This window comes from Ixodes scapularis, unplaced genomic scaffold (genome assembly GCF_016920785.2).
Source record: "Ixodes scapularis isolate PalLabHiFi unplaced genomic scaffold, ASM1692078v2 PGA_scaffold9__187_contigs__length_104089568, whole genome shotgun sequence".
In the NCBI taxonomy this organism is placed as follows: Eukaryota; Metazoa; Arthropoda; class Arachnida; order Ixodida; family Ixodidae; genus Ixodes; species Ixodes scapularis.
Genome location: NW_024609884.1, coordinates 74,791,763 through 74,811,252, shown reverse-complemented (window position 1 = coordinate 74,811,252; position 19,490 = coordinate 74,791,763). Strand labels below are relative to the sequence as shown.

At 44.5% G+C, this 19,490-nt stretch overlaps 2 protein-coding genes across 2 annotated transcripts in view; both read right to left on the bottom strand.

Annotated features, from left to right (window-relative positions):
• Positions 1 to 14,023, bottom strand: part of LOC8042982 (serine/threonine-protein kinase 10-A) — a 52,316-nt gene extending 38,293 nt beyond the window's left edge. The window contains exons 1-2 of the mRNA XM_029994361.4: positions 13,470 to 14,023; positions 11,557 to 11,721 (exon numbers count right to left, since the gene is read on the bottom strand). Of these exons, the coding sequence (XP_029850221.3) occupies positions 11,557 to 11,721; positions 13,470 to 13,631 (327 nt within the window). The 5' untranslated portion in view covers positions 13,632 to 14,023. The remainder of the gene's footprint in view (positions 1 to 11,556; positions 11,722 to 13,469) is intronic.
• Positions 14,024 to 14,375: 352 nt separating this feature from the next.
• Positions 14,376 to 19,354, bottom strand: LOC8042984 (TM2 domain-containing protein CG11103). Its single transcript, XM_029994362.4, has 4 exons — positions 19,156 to 19,354; positions 18,957 to 19,044; positions 18,751 to 18,866; positions 14,376 to 15,465 (listed from the first exon to the last, which is right to left on the bottom strand). The coding sequence occupies exons 1-4, from the start codon at positions 19,290 to 19,292 to the stop codon at positions 15,252 to 15,254; spliced, it is 555 nt and encodes a 184-aa protein (XP_029850222.3). The 5' UTR covers positions 19,293 to 19,354; the 3' UTR covers positions 14,376 to 15,251.
• Between the last annotated feature and the right edge of the window lie 136 nt (positions 19,355 to 19,490).

Below are 19,490 nucleotides of genomic sequence, written 5' to 3'. Positions count from 1 at the left end.
ATGCTAAACTTGAGTTTGGCAGTGCGATATGGAACTCGTTGAGAGCTTCCAATGCGCCATGAATAAAATCTGTACAAAAATGTTTGATGTTCAATATTGTATTAAAGCTGGTATTATGACTATGATTTCATTCTTAGAAAGCTTACGTTCAGAAATTTTTTATCGACCCATAAATGTGTGTTTGATATTCTATTTCTACACAAAGTAATTTGTGATGACACTGACCTGTTAAAGTCTACTACATTTATTCTCCCGTTCCCTGCAAGCAAAGCAGTCGCGTCTAATCCCGATACAAATCTCATTCAACAATGTAGTGTCACCTTGCCCGGATGTTTCTGTGAATTTTGGTTCTTTCAAATGTGACCCGAGTCATGTGCTGTACAGTGTATAACGAATAGCAACCTCTAGACAAGCTGCAGTTTATTTTTTTTTTTATCCTTTTTTTCTTCATGTTTTCCACATGTGTCACATCATCAAAACCTCACGGTTGTATTGAGGCATCAAACGAATGAAGGATTATTAAGTAGTATCATTATCGTTTATCTTGTATTTACGCTGTACTTCTTTGAGGAACGCTGAAGACAATTTTAGGCTCCATGTTTTTCTTCTTGACTCAACATGCCATTCAATTGCCAGGATGTGAAAGACGCTTATCTTACGCAAAACTTTTGGAAAACCTTGCTGGGCTTCTTCGGGAGCCCTACTAGACTTCAATTTACAAATCCCCCAAGCTTATCAGGCTTTCTTGAGCTATTTGATTAAAGTTCACTTAATAATTAAAAAAAAAAAAAAAATCAAGCCAAAAGGAGAGAAAAAAAAAAAAAAAACATAACAAGATTTAAAGATTGCAACATCCCACACCACCTAAGAAAACTAAAACTCGTGTTGCAAACTTGCATCAGCACTTTTGCAATTACTGGCTTGCCACTGAAATTGTCAACACACTAAAAACTCGTGTCCAGCTGTGTTACACAGCATGCCAACCAAAGCCCTTACTTGCGAAGCTTGTTCACGAAAGTCCAACCAGTCTTGTAATATTTTGCACAGATTTCCCCAACAATGTGCAAGCTTTTCCAGGCTAAATAAATCGCCAGATGACCTCCCATTTTCCTTGTTTCCAGACACCCTGCTCTTCACCTGACAAGCCCCATTATTTTATTCAACCCTGACTTCCAGACACCCTCAATTCAACCCTGACAAGCCCTATTATTATTACCTATAAACGTGCAATGCCCCTTTAGTATCCCTTTAAAGGGGAACGACACATCAAGATCATTTTTTTTTTTATTATCCGAAACGATTGAAAACAATGCCGGGACATTAGTCCTCAAAATTCGAAACTTGGGAATTCAGTATTTGTGAAGTAAAAAAAAATGATTTCCAAATGCCGAATTTGAAGTTCCCGCGCCATCTGCGCCAGCTCAGAGACGTCAAATTTTGCAGTCTCATGCGAGCCGACTTCCTTCCGCACCTCCACTCCACGCTACAAAGCAAAGCGCCGTTGCCACCATGACCCGAAGCGAGGAGCGGGGGAGAAGGGCGCCAGCGGACGAAGAAACCGGTTTCTTCGTCCGGTTCCGCAACTCACCAATCATACTCTGCTCGAACGCCGCCAAGCTTTCCGAGGGAGGATAAAAACCCAGGACGCGACATCACAACGGACTCCAATTTATGGTATTTCAAAAAGAAGGACCGTAGTGCGTTCACAATTGCGTTAAAAAACATGTCTCATGATTGCCGTTATTAAATGTTATAGAAATATCGCCTACAAAGCTTCTAAATTTCATGATTCTTGACGTCACGAATCAAAAGAAGCGAGGAGGCAAGGAGCGAGAGAGAACACCAAAAATAAAAAGGCGCACGTGCGCCAGGAAACTTTTTTTCGTGATGCGGATTTTTTTTGCATGTCTATGACTACAACTTCCATCACTTCTGACAATAAAAAAAATGTACAACCTTTGGGGTGTCAGTGCCCCTTTGAAGGGATACTACAACGAAATTTCGGCACTTATTTTCTGGTCTATATGTGTTCAAAGGAGCAGTATCACATCGAACACACCAATATCTTGTTAAAAAGTCACGAAAAGGAATTTTAAAACAAATTAAACGATTAGCACAGAGCACCTGGTGGATGTCGCCAACGCCTCGTTTGTAATGCCCGTCTAGGAACCTTGACAGCTAGCGACAATGAGTGTCTCGCCTCCGGCCACGACGGGTGAAGAGGGGAAGGAGGAACTCCCATTCTCCCGAGAATCCCTTTTGTATGTTCCAGAAGTAGCTACTGTCCCCCTACAAGATTATATAAGATTAACCAGTCACTCAAAAATCGTACAAAAGCAGCCGCTTCGGTGGCTGGAACGACTAGGCCATCCCCTCGACGTCAGCCTCGCCGTAGCTTTGCTCGTCCCGAGATGACCTACGTCACGATTGCGTCGGATGTCACGTGCTCTAACCTGGGCCTTCTCCGAGCGCTTGATAGAGTGGGTCGTTTATAACAAAAAAAAATACAGCCACCAGGCTCAAAATACAAACGTGCGATTGTCAGTTACGGATATTGTGGATCATATTCAACCTATTTTTGAACACGACTGATATATTTCAAATTTCGTTGAAGTATCCATTTAACCTTTCGAGTGCTAAGTTTCTTTTTAGAGCACAGCTCTTAGGCGCCCGTTTCCGGGCTTCACGGTGTCGGCGTAACCACCCCGCTAAATTTAGAAAGAAATTGAATTGCTGTTGGGGTCACATGAGGTCAATTTTCCCGCTAAACTTAGCGGGGAAAATGATGTCACATGCAGGGGCCACTGACACTAGAGGAATCGTTGCGAATTAAGAGGGTGCCTTCAGAAAAACAAAGGTGGGTCTACACCCCCCCCCCCCCCCCCAGAATCACTGGTCACATGACTGTATCACGTCACCGACGAACAAATTCAGTTTATCTGCTAGATTTAGTGGGAAAACTGATGTCACATGACCTCAACACCAATATACTTGTTCCAAAATTCGAAGGGCCCCATCATGGCGAAACACCACACAGTGCGGTCTGGGAACTAGTAGCCCACTCAGTTTCGGTTGAGTAGCTTCAGTTCATGCTGCACGCTGTGACCAAATGCGCTGCTTGAGTTTTCGATTATCCGACTTCACACGACTGTACAATACTCTAATTCTCGAGCGATTTAGAAGAAAGACTGGGGCACTTTTCTTGGTTTTTGACATGCCTGATACTGTGCGTGCATAAGCAAACATAGTAAGACGTGGCTTATCACCTCATTCCATGATTGTATCTTTGAGCTCAATTTCAATAATCCTGTATAGTACCGGCGAACTACAACAGAAATTTGGTCACTTTGAACCCTACACATATTTTGCTTGCCAAACGGCCGCGTCTTTTTAGTGGTGAAAAACAAGCTGCATCCTCACAGGAGTCTCTGTCCAACGGTGGTGCCTGAACTTTTAAGGAAACGCAATAAATTCAACCTCACTAGTGCACAAAAGTTAATATGAGGTCTTTCTCATGTCATCGTATATCCCCCACTCAAATTTTATGCTGATTAGAGATTAAGTTTTCGTGAATGCTGAGATCAGCTAGCTACGACGGAGGCCCCAACAAGCTCCTCTATTCCTCGCCAAGCCTTTTCGGAAGGGTTTTTACTAGGGGGTGTGCGAATATTAAAATATTCGAGCACGAATCGAATACGAATAACGCAAAAAACTGACTTTGAATATCGAATCAAATATTGAATATCTGTCTATAATAAAAAAATTGCAAAACAAGAGGTAACGGCAGGTTTTATTCTTCTTTTTAAATAAATCAATGGAACAGCATTTTACTGGTCGACAGCAGGCTAAAGATACTTTCAGTGAGGCACTCATTACAAATTATAATGTGGGAAAATTTACTGATCGGCGTATTCAGAAAGTAAGCGCTCCCTGTGCGCCATGACAACACTTCCGCCAGTAGAAAATATTCTTTCACTAGGGATTGATGTACCGGGAATGGCCAACTACTTCTGGGCAAGCTTGCTTAAAGGGCAACTCCGCTCATTCCCGAAGATTTCGGGATAATGAGTGATTTCGAATTAAAAAGCCCTAGTAAAAGACACTACGTCGTTTGCTTCATGAAAAATGGGATATATATTTTTAAATCTAATTTTAAACACGAGCGGAAATCGAAACCGAAACTTCAGCTCCGTCCGGCAACATTGGCCTCGGGCCGCCAAGAACATGGCCATCACGTGGTACGAGATCTCACGTGATCCTCGGCCCAACGACGGACGGGATTGGGGCGGGCGTGTGGCAGGCACGAGTGTCGTCTGCACCGCACTCTTCGCCACGTTTTGGTGTCTACGGCATTCGACGACGTCTGCACAACTGCGGCATAAGTCTGCGCACGTGGTGTCCATAGTGTGGACGAAACTCCGAGAGGCAATAATCACAAACGGTGAGACGACGACGGTGGTTGTGACGCAGAAGACGGCGGGACCACGGCGGGCGGACGGACGGCTCCCAAGAAGTGCACTGCGCAGGCGCGTTACGCCTATCACATGGACACCGCTGAGCGCCGAGAGGCAACGTTGCTGACGTCACGCGCTACGCCCGCCCGAAGAAGTAATGACAAGCAAAAGGGGGCCATGATGATGACGTTTAGCTCAATGTTGGCTTCGCCCATGCCGTAGCCTTGACTGCGCTGTTGGTTGCGCCTGAATTCGAGTCAGCCGATTTCGGCAACTTAGCGAGTTGCAAAGTTTGCCGGACTGTTTAAGAAACATTTAGACGGAACTACGTCGTAATATTTGTTGTGTGGTCTTCCTAGGCGACACTGAAGAGGACTGCATTGTTTTTTCAAAACCAAAAATGAAGCGGAGTTGCCCTTTACATACGGGTACTTGAAGCTGCCAATGCACTGCCACCACTCGCAAGGATCCTGACCCCTGTCCAGAAGAGGCTTTTCGACGCATTCTGTACTCCCCTCTCTGGGGCAGATGCCAACTAAGTCTTCTCCTTGTTCATCACTAGATGGTCAAAAGTGATCCATTCACTGGATGTCACCAGTGGACAAGAAGACAACACTGGCGTGGCAGTGTCCCCGCTCGGCGTTTGAAGAACACGTTGGCACGACTTGCACTGAGCTTTCGACGACGAGTCTTGTGTAGTACCGCCAAAGATCTTTTCCGGCTTTCTTTTTCTGCTTGCTGGGTGGTTCGTCATCCGCCATTGATGCCATTCTCGAAGAACACACTCCAGCGAGGACAGTATCAGCCACTTCAGTATGAGAACTGAGAGTGTTACGCGGTTTACGTAGCGGCGCAGCTAGCATGGTTTATGTTTTGGCTGCGCGGGAGTGGCGAGAGTTGTTGTAGACGGCGATGCAATGTTCTGCTCACACCTAGCTTCTTTTGTTTTTAACTTCCAAACACTTATATTAGATTACACTCTCGAGATAGCTTTATTTTATTGTATCAATTGATAGAATGTGCAATTACACGACATATAGCTATAAAAGTTCTCCACAATAAAGGGCTTGGTGAAAAAGAAACCAAAACTGATCATGTCTTGCCGACATCAGACAGATACAAAGGGAACAGACAGATAACACGCATCATATGCATTTCTCAGTCAATAAACACATTCATAGGGGAATGCGTGGCAGGCAGATTATTCGTTACTTGCTCGAATATTCGCAGTTTCTGCGAATGTGCCTATATGATTGCAGGATAACTTCATGCGCATACGCGATATTGAATTGGTAGAACCATAGCCTCCTTTATACTGAAAATGCCTGCCCAATGGTTTCTTTGTCGTCATCGTGCTTACTTCACAGATTTGCTACTAGGGGCGCCAAAACCCCATACAGAAATGCAGACGACACTTTTCCGCTGCCTGCGGCTACAGTTCACTGTAGCTAGCGTAAGCTACGTTATCCGTTAAGCTACGTGATAATATAAGTTTCCTATGTTAAGTTACGCTGTAACGTGACCTTGCGTGATCAAATAGGTCACTTAATCACGTAATTTTTTTTTGTGACACGATTAACTGCTTTCGGTTGTCGTTCGGCCGGCAGATAGAGCGCTTAGCAATTGCTGGCATAGCTCAATAGCACGAGGCTGTCTGCGGCTCGTGGCACGCACACCGCGACACCACACGTACACACGCAGTCATTTCATTTCATTTATTGATCGTGGGCACATCAGCACCTTGTAATTAGTCCTGAAACCTTGTGCTGCATTCTAACTCGCATGATACCTTACTGTTGTGTGCCTATGTGCAACTCGGACTCGCGAGGTGCACTTCCTATTGGTCATTAAGCAGGCTTTTATGGCTCCTTGTAATTCCCTCCTTAGGCACCAGGACAGGGGAGGACTATACTATCCATCAGAGAAGCTAGTGAGGGAGTTGTGTGCGCTGGAAGAACTTCGTAGAGATTTTACAAAAAAAACGAAATATGCTGAAAAAGCCGTTGCATGCAGCTGGTGATACTGTGGTGGATACACTTATACACCATGGCGCTCTAAAGTACGCAAAGGTAGAGAAAGATGTCAACCATTACAAAGATTTCCTGCAACTAGGTATTAGGTATTTCAGGCCAATTTTTACAAACTACTCGGCATCCCTGACTGACAAGCATGACCCCAAGAAGATCTTCGCCAGCAAGCCACTATCTACGAAGTCGTTAAAACTCTAGAACTGCATACGTGAAAAACAGTGCGGACCACAAGAGACCGGTCAAAAACATCAAGGGGCTGTGCGCTTAAAAAACAAATTGAAAATGTATATCAAGATCCCCGGTCAGAGTGCTGCCGACGGGTGCGCAGGTTTTCGGTCAGCGGCGACGCGTTCGCGGTTCTGAGAAAAACCACTTGACTGCCGCATGTAGTCCGCGGGCCGTGTGTTTTGCGGCTCTGCTCCAGTAGCAATAAAACTCTAAGTGGTCGCTGTATCAACGTTTTGGAAGTCCGCCAGCCTGTCTGTCTCCTTTTTAATTGGCATTGACTATTTCTGTTGTTGATATGACAAGCACCAGAGGTCTGGTAACATTTCAGCACAGAAACAAAACCAAGAAGTGAAAGCTAAAAGAAAGGTATAAGATTTCTTTTATATATGAAATTTATACTGACGGTGCCCTGCGCCTGGTATGTAGCATGTGTTACGAATGTATTCAATTCACAAATGGCATCACAGTGGACTGGCAGCAGGAAGCGAAGAAGAGTCGTCTGCATTTTTGTATGGGGTTTTGGTGCCTCTAGTAGCAAATATGTGAAGCAGGCGCAACGACGACGAAGCTTGGGAAAGTCAACCACTGGGCAGGCATTATCAGTATAAAAGAGGCTATGGTAGAACGCAAGCAAGTGGGGACTTCACTTTGTGCAGTGCTGTGGGTCAGTAGAGATAACAGATAAGAAGTGTGTTTGATTTTAGCTATTCAATGACGTCTCCGAGTTTTACCTCGTGTACAGGCGTATTAAGAAAAACAGTAATTGCAAAAAGGTATACTCTGTCAACGGACGCACAAAACAAGTAACAAACTTCCTGACCCAGAACACTAATGTAAAGGTGCGAGCTCGGTGTATGCATACTTAGTGGTTGTTATAACGCGTTGACTCATACACAAGCAAGATCCCTGAGCTTCACAGCGTCGAGATTACAAGCACTGGATCGTCCACCACACCTAGAAACGCTAACAGAAAGGCTCGAGTACAAAAATACAACACGCATGTGTCAAGGTAAACTTTACATATATGGTTAGGGCTTGTGCTAAAGCTTCGTGGTCTGGCCATTTAGTTCAGTTTAGAGACCAGAAACAACGCACTCGGTATATAGGAAACACGAGATAACGGCTGTTAATAGTCCGCGCTCTGTGTGTCATCTTTTGTCGACGTATCGATTGAAACCAAAACCATGCCACTCTCCTCCCTGGCCAACTAGTTCCCAAAGTGAAACACATGCAGTGTTGCAAGCAGAGATTTGTGGAAGTAGTCTTCAGCTTCCCCGCTAAATTAAGCGGGGAAACCGATGTCCCATGACTGTGTCATATCATCCAGGAACCAAATTCAGTTTTTCCGCTATATTTAGCAGAAAAATTGATGCCACGTGACCTCAACACCAATTCAGTTTCCCTGCTAAATTTAGCAGGGAAAACGACATCACACGACTTCGTGTCACATCACCCATGAACAAATTCAGTTTCTCAGCTAGATTCAGAGGGAAAACTGATGTTACGTGACCTCAACACCAATCTGAATTGTACAGAGGAGGCGGCGCATACCCTCCCCTCCTCCTCTTCAAAAGCTGCACTCTAATTTCGCAATCCATAGATTTGCAAACGTCTTGCACGTTTTATCATGCTGAACACAAATTTTGGTCGCAATAACGCTGTTTCATGCTCTGTGAAGAATATTCATTTATAAAAGACTGACTATTTTATGGACACAAAGTTAATTGATGGCACATCCCTCGTATTGTACATTTTGAGACACAGTGCTTGATCTCACACCCCGAGGTCACTCTTGTGAGCGGCCTTACTAGGCCGTTGTTTATTCAGAAGGCAACTTCCTTGTTTTCACCGTCATCCAATACCAAGTTCATCAGTAATTTCTGTAATAACGAAAGAGCACACCGAAACAAAAGTTGCCTAGAAAAATAATTACATGGCATCAAAAAAATATAAGGAGATACAACATTGTTTTCATCTCTTGCTCACACATGCCACCTACATGTAAAACAATTAATAAAGTGACAGCCCAATTGGGAGAGGCAGGGAGCAAACCGAAACTGAAACCACACGGGAACGCACCAAATACACTTAAGTATACTCGGGCGCGGCACTCAAAGGGTTAAAGGGACAATGAAGGCAATTTCGGATATCTTTTTGGCGATTGAACTGGGTTCCAGGCACGTCTCGGGCCACGATGCCCAAATTTCAGCCGAAACTGGCGCTTGTGTGCTGTGCAAATCAATTAAACAGTTGCAGTAGTAATCATACCGGGATCGACTGGGGCGACGCCCCGAGAGTTGCGGGAGAAGCGGAGCTCACGTGACCGATGCGGGGCCAAGAAGCGCGACGTAACAAGAGATACGACAGCGATTGGTCGAAACAAGAGACATGCCCTCGGTCACATTTTTTTGGGTTCGCAATTTTTAGCAATACTGTTCTTATTTTCGCTTGAATAACCATAAAAAGTATAAATCGGACTGGAAATGATTACTAAACCGTAAATAAAACAGCATAATTGTTTTTCTCTTTGCTACGCCAGACGAGAAACTATGGGCAAACAAAATAAAATAAAAAAAGAACACGAGGGAAACGTTTGTTTTTGGTTTCAGATGTCGGTGTCGTGTTTACTTTGTGAACACGTACTCGAAGGATTCTACAAAGTGGTAGTCATGCCAAATTTGTGCGCTGTAGATGGCTGTTCTAACAGTCGACTGAAGATCAGTATTCGTTCGAGCGACGCTAGTTTTCATGTGTGGGTTGCTGTTTGTGTTCTTCGACGACGAAAAGAGGACGCCCGACTTTGGTGAAAGACAAAAATGGGGCTGTTTATTTTCTCCTTCTTGGGGAGCGTCCCCCGCGGAGGAACCGGTTCCCGGAACGGCTGGGTCACTGCTGCTTTCCCCTCAGCATCTCCCCCGCGTCCCTGTACTTCAGCAACGTGCTGCACTCGTCTCGCCCGCGCGAATGTTGCTACTGCTTCCCTGCTCGGAGCCTGCAGGCCACTCGTTGTCGGCTGTGCGGTCTCCGTCGGGTGATGGCGGAGGCTGCCATACACATACTCCCGTTCCGTTGGTGTTAGGTCACTGAACGGAAGCCCGAACTGCCCAAACTCGCTCGCGAGAGCAGCATTGTCGTCCATGCTGACAGATTCTAAGAAACGACCGCGCCACCACGCTGCTATAACCCACCGCGGTAACCAGTCTCGACCTCCTAAATACTACTAATATCGACTATTCACACTTGACGTCACTCCCTACATCACCTCCGTTTTCAGAGGCCCAGAAATAAGAATGGAGATAGTTCAATTTTGGTTTCTTTACTTCTTTCGTAGGCACAGAAATACACGTCACAAATGTCCACAAAAAATTGGGCAGCATGCTAGGTTCCCAAGAAGCCTAAAAACCCCATTTATAAAAATTAAATAAAATCGTCTTCATTGTCCCTTTAAAGAATCAGAGGGAGCTAATACAGGCTAGGTCTGTAAACAATAGAAAACAGAGGAGCAATCAATTTTGGCTGCGGTAAAATGTTGCACCATAAAATAATTCCATCATGCCAATAGAATCTGCAGCTCAAAATGTTTCATTTTCCCTTTATTCTAGATTCTGTCATGCAAATTTAAAACCATACTAAAAAAAAAAAAAAAATTGGCTTTCTTTAGAAACTTTTATTTACTAAAAAGAAATGACAACCTGAATAAAGGCCTGGAAGTCCAGGAGTGCACACCTCAAAAAATAAAGAATAGGTTTATTAATGCCTATAACAAGAGAATACCCAACACATACAAGATAGGTGCTCACCACACTTGTAAATGAGACTCACTTCTCAGGTATCTGGTTGCCCAAGAGCTAGAAATACATTCTTTCTGGAATCCTGCCAAGTCTAGCCAGCAGAATAGCCACCAAGGACACTATCCGGATTCAATAAAGATGCCACACATATGAGGCATACAAAGGCGTTTTTGCCTAGACCAAAGCAGCTATCGGAACAGCCAAAGCGGGAATCAATCATGCTTCGTTCCCATGGCAACCCAGGCTTTGTGGGTTTGTCCGCCTGTTTGAGCAGATGTTAGGTTTCCCTACCTCAATAGCAAAGTGCATTAGCTCGACAAACTAGACACACACACACAAAAAAAAACAAATAGTATATCTAAGCAAATATATATTTGGGAGAGAAAACTTACAAGCAACAATTCCGAGAAATGAGGGATTTCTGCTTTTTGGTTGTATCGTGCAATTTAAACATGTTAAATAAATTTGGCTGCCTCCTTCCAAATGATAAAAATATACATATTGGAAACTCATGATGATTTTGAATAATTAGTGAACTGAACAAAGAAACTGAACACTGTCAGTTCAGGTAAACAATACCATGAACATGCTACTTTTAATGCTGTCCTTGAAAGAATTAACCATCACCTAAATATGTACCAACCCTATCAAACAACTGCAAAATGTTCGCAACAGATGATTAAATACCTATAACAATCTCACCACACACTGCCAAGGAACTGCCACTTGACCAGCGAGGGACAAATGAAGATAAGAGCAAACGAGTATGCCTATCACAATCGAGCTCAATGCCCTCCACCTGGAAACACCGGTCACTGCGAACTAGGTAGCACACCGATTGTATTACATCTATGCGCTTTCACCGGTATGTGCAGTGCCCACAGACAGAATATGGACCTAATGTTAGTTAGCATGTGAAGCACATTCTTTTAACAAACGCAGCACGAATGTCACCCCATAAAAAAAGATAAAGGAGCTTTATGCAAAGTTATGAAGCTCCCGTCTCGGGAATAAACATGGCCCAAGGAATAGGGGAAAGGAAATGTGACAAACCCAAAGCTTTCCCTCGAAGAAGAAGGCTTCCTTGAGGTCGACAATGTTGTGGTGCTTGCACTCCACCAGGATGTCGATCTCAACCGTGAAGTCCTCCAAATCATCTTCGCCCTTGAGTTCACAAATCTTCGCTGCAGCCAGCACGTTGGTTATCTTGTGACGTGCCTGTGAAATGGGAACAAATATCTTGCTCAATAAACGGAGAGACAAGTCTCTTCAAACATACAGAAAGAAATTGTGATTAAATAAAAAAAGAAAAAGATTTGTGTTTCGAGGAGGATACAAGGAGAGACAAAGCACGAAGACAGGACAAAACATCTTTCCAACTGGCAGCTTAAACATTTGGCAATTCCGAATGATTTGACTGATTATTGATTGATTTCCATCTTTACTTTGGTGATTCTCCTATCCATCGTGCTCTTCCCCCTTTAAAATTGCCTTGCACCCCTCCCCTCCCAATTACAATGTCCCGTAATCGCTCATTTTTTCTATTCACGTGAAAACACTAAAAAAAAGTCAACACTTATTTAGTTAAACCCCCTCTCGACCCCGCCCCCGCCCGTCAAGGTGCACTAGAAGAGCAGAATTTAACTCTCAAGGAATCCAATAGGCAAGACGGCACTGGCCTGCACTCAAGAAAATGTGGAAGACTTGGGACCGAATACCTATCACAAATCAAAAACTCAATACAACTCCATCAGACACTTTTAAAATGAGCTCTGCTGACAATCAACAATCTTCTCAAAAAGTTTGTTCTATGCTGACAATTAACAATCAGTCTGTTCTATGCTGACAATTAACAATCTTCTCTCTGCTCAGAAAGTCTGTTCCATGCTCCCATGGTTTTAACCTTGGCAGCCCTTCAAATCAGCTCTACTTTACTAAGGGTGCTGGATGCCAAGAAGCCACTAAATTAATGTTAGACATTTGTGCTTACACCTACTTTTAAACTATAATTATCAGATTTTAACAGAATGTTTAAGAAATACCCCCAAGTGTTATTAGAAACCTATTTTTAAATGTTTGTTTTTATCTCCAAATGTCACTGTTAATGTTTTGAGTCAATTTTTTTTTTAACATCTTCCAACAGTTGTTAGATGTCATTGCAAAGGGGTCAAGGCTTTCACACACTGCCTGGACATGACATTTTTATCATAAAACAACAAAACAAAACCCGCAGTACTGACGGAAAACGCAACCCTGGAAACAGTTTATTATTCAACAGAAGCCTGCAGCAGATCACTTAGCACAACACGCTTGATTGATGGCAACATAAGACTTGCCCAATCAGTGTTCGACGTTTCTTCCTTTTCAAAGCAATCGAGGCAGCTACACGTTCGTTCTTTTCTCCTATTGTGCTAACAAGTGTCAGTATTGTCAAAAATAAAAGCGAAAACGAAAAGTAGCAAACTTACGAAAGAGAGAATTCGTGGAATGCCACCGCAATGAGCACTTCCAAAAACACAAAATGGAACGGGGAAGTCCTCATTCTGCCACACACTAAGATCTGACGCCCAACCTTTTTATATACCTATGTCTCCGAGGGCAGCTCCACCGATTTCACAACTTGGGCCAGAGCTACTTTTTTGCTTTCCTTTCTTGCCCGAATTCGCGTTTATTGACAGCACCGAGAAAGACTGGGTGATCTGAACATCTCGTACGAAGGGCGACACAGGAAAACCGCGGACGGAAAAGCACTTTTCAGCTTCCAGACTGTTCCCAAACACGCTTGGGCTACTTCTCATCGGCACAGACAGCGCAACCAGAGAAACGCAAGCGAAGCTCGCGTTGGAACGCAAGTGACGCAAATGACATTGAAAAACAGCTTTCTCAGCGCAATGCCGAGATCGCTGGCACCTCCGAGATGGCATGCCACCGGCGCGATAAAAGAGGACGACGCCTGAACACCTTACCTTGTAGACCTTGCCAAAGGCACCGTCGCCCAGTTCGCCGATGATCTCCCAGTAATCTTCGGGATTTTCTTCGAAACGAATATTACTGCAAACTTTTCGGCGTTTGGCATCCCCTCCTCCGGCCCCACCGAAATTAAATATTTTCTTGAAGAACGACGACATGCTTCTTCGGCTACCTACGCTCAGTCCAAGGACGTTAGAACGGCGCCCTGGCTCGACCACATGTCGGAGTTATTGATTTATCAGAGGCAGCTGCCGAAATCTGGGGTTTCTGCCACGCACTTCACCGCAGGCTAGCAGCGACTAAGCCTAAAAATTAGAACGGGAAGTAGGTTTCTCTCATCGGGCCATGCATCCGCGTTTGCAGAAATCGTCAGCGGTGCTCACGTGACGACAATATCCTGCAGGGCGAAAGCATATACTATGCCAAACCTTCGGGAACCTGCGACCGGGAGGACGCTAACCAAGCTGTAAATAACGCAGAACGGCAGAACGCGAGAGCTCAGCTAACACACCTACTCGGCTGCCATATTGCAATATGACGTCATGCACGTAGTTACGTTTATGTCCGACAGGTGGTTAGGAAATACTACGCTCGCCTGATTGGATTCTGCCGAAACCGCCAAAACTTCAAAATGTGTACTACTTTACTGAACTCGCAACTTCTCTTAAAGAAAAAAAAAAAAAAAAAAAAAAAAAGAAGAGAGACAAAGGACCGCGCTGCACTCTTTAGAGTAGCGGTCATCGAAGTGGCCGACGTGATGCAAGTTTCGAAATAAGTTATTACCTGCACAAATTATTGAATCGCTTGACTTCAGAGAATTCACATGAAAGATTTATACATTTGTACATACTATAAGACACATCGATGATGAACATATTTATTTTTGAAAAGCGACACCCAGATTCAAGTATTTAGTTTATTAAAGACCAATATACAGAAAGAAATTCCACTATGGGAGGGACCATGAACACGAGTAGTTTCATGTCCACAAGTCAGAGGTCAAGTAAATACAGGGCTGTACACACAAACATTCAAAATACTGCATTACATCATCACCTGGAGATGCTCTAATCTTTGTAGCCATTAATAAATAATGCTCGTTCATTCCGACCCTATATAACATCATCTAACTAAATTTCGCTGTGTAAAATGTAGGGTAGTGCTCGCCCAATAATTTATTGTAATGGCTGCAATGAATGTCTCATCTCAAGCTTTGAGCCACAACCCATCATCTTGTTAATATGAGCAGACTTGACAGGTTGTCTCTCCTCTGGAGTACACCACCAGAGGGGGCCTGGACTGAGGCCCCCTGCTCATATTCTTTGAGCCTAATAAAGTTTCATCTCTCTCTCTCTCTCTTATGCTGTTCCCAAGTTCACAAAATATGATAACTGGCACATAATAAAAAAATATCTCAAACGTAGGAGCACGAGAAATAGCGATGTTTCTTTCCTCAAGCACTTTCAAAGACTAGCATCACCACACACTCTTGTAGGTTAAATTAGTAGTAGTGTTGCTAACACGAAGCATACAACCACACAAACCAAGCAAAAAACATCCTTTCTCGTGGGGCAACCTCCTACAAGGGAATAATATAAATTGCATAAAAAGTTTCCAATAAGAATGTTCTGCCTAAACTAAAACTTCCCGGTGCCAAAATGCCATAGATTATATTTGGCAACAGAGGCAATGGTATGAACAGGGCATTGCAATTCCAACCACTGAATAGAGTGACCTGTAAGGTTCTGCCTAGCTCCATGAAAGATGAGCGTGCAGTCTTAAACAGTCGGCATCCAGTTGCTGCCGTCTTCTGGCATCAAGTTTCCGGATATCAGCAGGACGACATCCACAATCCACCAGATGCCCACACCACCCAGGGTGAGCAACTTGCCAACTGCAGTGCCCGTGTGTCCCAAGCAGAAGCGGTCCATCCCTAAGAAGCCTAACAATATTGAGTAGAGGAGTGTTGTGGTGAAGTAGTGACCAGTGTACCTGCAACAAAAGCACAAGAGACAAGCTGGGTTTCAGCTGGAGCGATTCCATTTTTTGCAGTGTGCCACAACTCGCCACACTTCCGACCCTGCATCTATCCATTTGCCTACCCCTAGACCCAAATGGTGGTAATGGGACAGCACGCAACCAACAGAAGAGATCACCGTCCCCAGAAAGGGAAGTCTAATGTAGTACTCGTTTAGTGGTCCTAAATTCGGCAGCTTTCAAAGCAGCAATTAACTTATTTCATGCAATCGTGCAAGGTCAAGGAATGACATTAAACCTTGTGGAACCTGTAAGGTGAAGGATATCTAACATGAACAGACGACATGTGGTCTCAACTATTCTTCTACCCTGTATTATAGGTAGGATTCAGTGTTTTCAGAGGTTAGTTTTTTGGTCAAATTCGGAAGGCGTTTTTCTGAGTTCATTTTTCGCTGAAAGTTCTGGGTTTATTGGAGTTTATTTTTGTTAGATTCCCAATTCTTTAATATTCAAAGTTTAAAAAAAAACACCCTAAATTCATAAAAGAAATCACCGGAACCGAAATATTTTTATTTGGCATTGGTGTCCCTGCGATAGGCAGTACTAACTGTCCCAGACATATCTTGAAAGCAAGTGTTACTTCAATAAATGTCGGTACTTTGGAAAAGTCAAGCACGCATAAAACCTTCAGCTGCCCTCTTCATCCCATGAAATCTAGAGGTTTACATCTTTCATTGTTATAAAAACACAACCTCTCCATCCAAGAAGCACCAATAGTATAGTCCAATCTAAAACTGGAACAGTGGTTTCAGATGCGGAGCATCTCTTGCTCGGGTCCATATCCCGCGCGCGGCGTCGTAGTCCGCACTCACACTACGCATGCGCAACTCTCCTCCTTCCCTCTCTCCAACAGCTGCGCGTTACTCTCTCCGCCCTCTCTCTCTACCAGCTGCGTGCACTTTGCGTGCGTTTGCTTCTACTCACACCGCGCGCGCATGCGCAACTCTCCTCCTCTAGTCTCCTCTCCCTCAAGTGTGAATACAAGCAGCGGTAGTGCGCTGCACGCGTTCAGGGGAGGAAGTGGCCGAGTGGGCTAACGCGTCTCAGCTCGGAGCGTGGAGCGAAAGCTTCCGCTGGGAACCTCCTGGGTTCGATCCCCGCCGCCCCCGCCCGTTTCGATCTGGATGAGTTTCGTACCGGCACATGTTCGTGTGATCACTACTGCGTGATGCACGTTAAAAAATTACACCATCTTCCCTAGGGGAACCATGGGGTGATGCGGAGCATCGCGGAGTTTCCAACAACGTTCACGCGATGTGTGGTAACCAACGCAAGTTAACAACGTAATAACACGCAAGTTAACAACGTTACTAACACCGTTACTAACACCGTTAGTAACACCGTTAATAACGATCCGCGATGCTCCGCATCACCCCATAATTCCCCTCGGGAAGATGGTGCAATTTTTTTGTCATGGTCCAGAAGTACATTGGCCCATTGTGCTGAGCGAACCTTGACAATAGTCAACAAAATATAAGAAAACAACAAAAAAAAAAAAAAACCCCCAAAAACTGGTTTTTATTTGGAAACACTAGTTCTATGCTCTGGCAAACTCAATTCGTAAAATACCGCCTTCTTTTGCTTTTTATTTTGTCATCGTGACTTCGAAATTCCGAGTTTTTTGGATAAAACCGAATTACCAAAAATTTTATTGCCGCGTTTTTCTGAGTTTATTGGTCGTTTTAACATTCCTGAATCGTGCAGGGCTTTAACCACCTGATCTGAGAGTTACTTCCCACGAACTGATCTTAATTACGAGGCTGGCGTGTTATATTCTTGAAGCACCCGCAAGCAAGCGTCGCACACCTCCGTCCATACGGAACAATTGTTACCACTATAATTCCGTCCAGACGGAACCACTACAGTTCCCTCCAGACAGAACCGATAGTCACCGCTAGAGTTCCGTCCAGACCAGGGGTGGACACAGGTATTTCTTGAGGGGGGGGGGGGGGGTCCTAAACATATGATACACTGAAACATCTGACCCCCCCCCCCCCTCAAGAAATACCTGTGTCCACCCCTGGTCTGGACGGAACTCTAGCGGTGACTATCGGTTCTGTCTGGACGGAACTGTAGTGGTTCCGTCTGGACGGAATTATAGTGGTAACAATTGTTCCGTATGGACGGAGGTGTGCGACGCTTGCTTGCGGGTGCTTCAAGAATATAACACGCCAGCCTCGTAATTAAGATCAGTTCGTGGGAAGTAACTCCAGGGGGGGGGGTCAGATGTTTCAGTGTATCATATGTTTAGGACCCCCCCCCCCCCCCCCCCCCCCTTCTCGTTTCCACGCCCTAAATTTTTATAAAGCAGAATTCAAGAGAGGGGTCAGGACATACAGACCCCCCCCCCCCTCTGAATTCAACCCTGGTCCAGACAGAGAGTTAGCAAACCCTCTAGAGTTCCGTCCAGATGGAACGACAGTCGCCACTAGGGTTCTGTCCAGAGGGAACTATAGCCGCCGCTAAAGTTCCGTCCAGACAGAAGAGAAACGTGCCACTAAAGCTCTGTACACACGAGGGTTGATCCCTATATGCTCCATCCTTGACCCACTTCTGGAGTAACTGGCATTGTTCCAATGTTAATTTTAATTCAGTTATTTTTTAATGTTAAATTCACTTGTCCCAGCAATCCTATAACATGTCTACTGCTTCCTGGAAAACAGTTTGCCCAACCTCTGCAAACCACGGATCTCCAGCCTCCATTACCTCATGTACTGATTAAAAATCTCCTCCCATGCAGGTGCTTTTCATTTTCTTTTTTTATAGAGTATGTTACTACTGGGAGCCAGATACAGTGAATGTGGTGGATATCATTTCTAAAGCTTTATTTAGGAAAGACAATCATTCTAATGCAAGACCTGAGGCCGGGTGCATTGTCGCAATGAGGGAGCACTCCCTGCCTCCCTTTCCCGCGACGTTGCTCCTCAATCGCAGCGCATAATCTCCTAATTAGGTTATATTGTGGCTCCACCTCGTAAATAATCACAAGAAAAAACGCCCTTGGCATCCCAAAAAATTTACCGAGAGCTTGTTGTTCAAAGAACAATACTCTCTGCTGGGCCCTCGGGACGGAACGGGGCTCTACGAGACCTCTGTCGTTCCGTCTGGACGGAACCCTACTGGGAACGGTGACTTTCGTTCCGTCTGGACGGAACTCTGCTGGGCCTGCTATCGTTCCGTCTAAACAAAACTCTAAACACTCCGTTTCTTTTTTTTTTTCGGAATGGTGATTAGTCTCACTTTATGCATGGAAATCCGTCTTTGAGGAATGTCCTGTTCCCATAGCATTCGATATTTGGTAAAACCGTGCAGTTAACCGCCGTAAACTGGACATCTTCGTATTTGGATCCGCCAAACTGGAAAAGAAAATACTACGATCAGTGGAATGGTTCAAAACACAACCAACACAACGCTGGTGTCAACACTTCGAAGCAGTGGGTACGTGCCTTGGTGCACCCGTAGCCCAGTTCCTCGCGGGCTGTATCGTTACCCTGCAGGTCCAACACATCTGCACACTGCAGGAAGTCTAAAGGCCTGCAATAAATGGTGTGTTTCAACGACGGTTACCGAGAGCGAGCACCGCGCACGCAAGGCGCAGACCTAGGAGCGCGTTTTCACAGCAGCACACTTCAACTCGATACTTACAGATGTTTACACAGCACTAACGGGCCGTATGGCTTATAGTCGCAGTCGTCTACCGTACAATGAGGGTTCTCCTGGTATATACTGTGCGTGAACTCAATACAAAACGTTAAGAAACTTACGAATACGAAACAAAACATTATTGAGCTACATAGCTACATAACGGCAGCCAGTCGAGTCGGCCACGAACGCTGACGGCGCGATTTCGCATTACAATAAAACGATATCTTAAATTAGTTTCAACTACAAAATGTTGTTTAAAAAAATGGCTACTAAAAGTTATATGATGAAGTTAACCTATATATTTTGTGTTTTAATTTTTTTATAGTGTAATATTT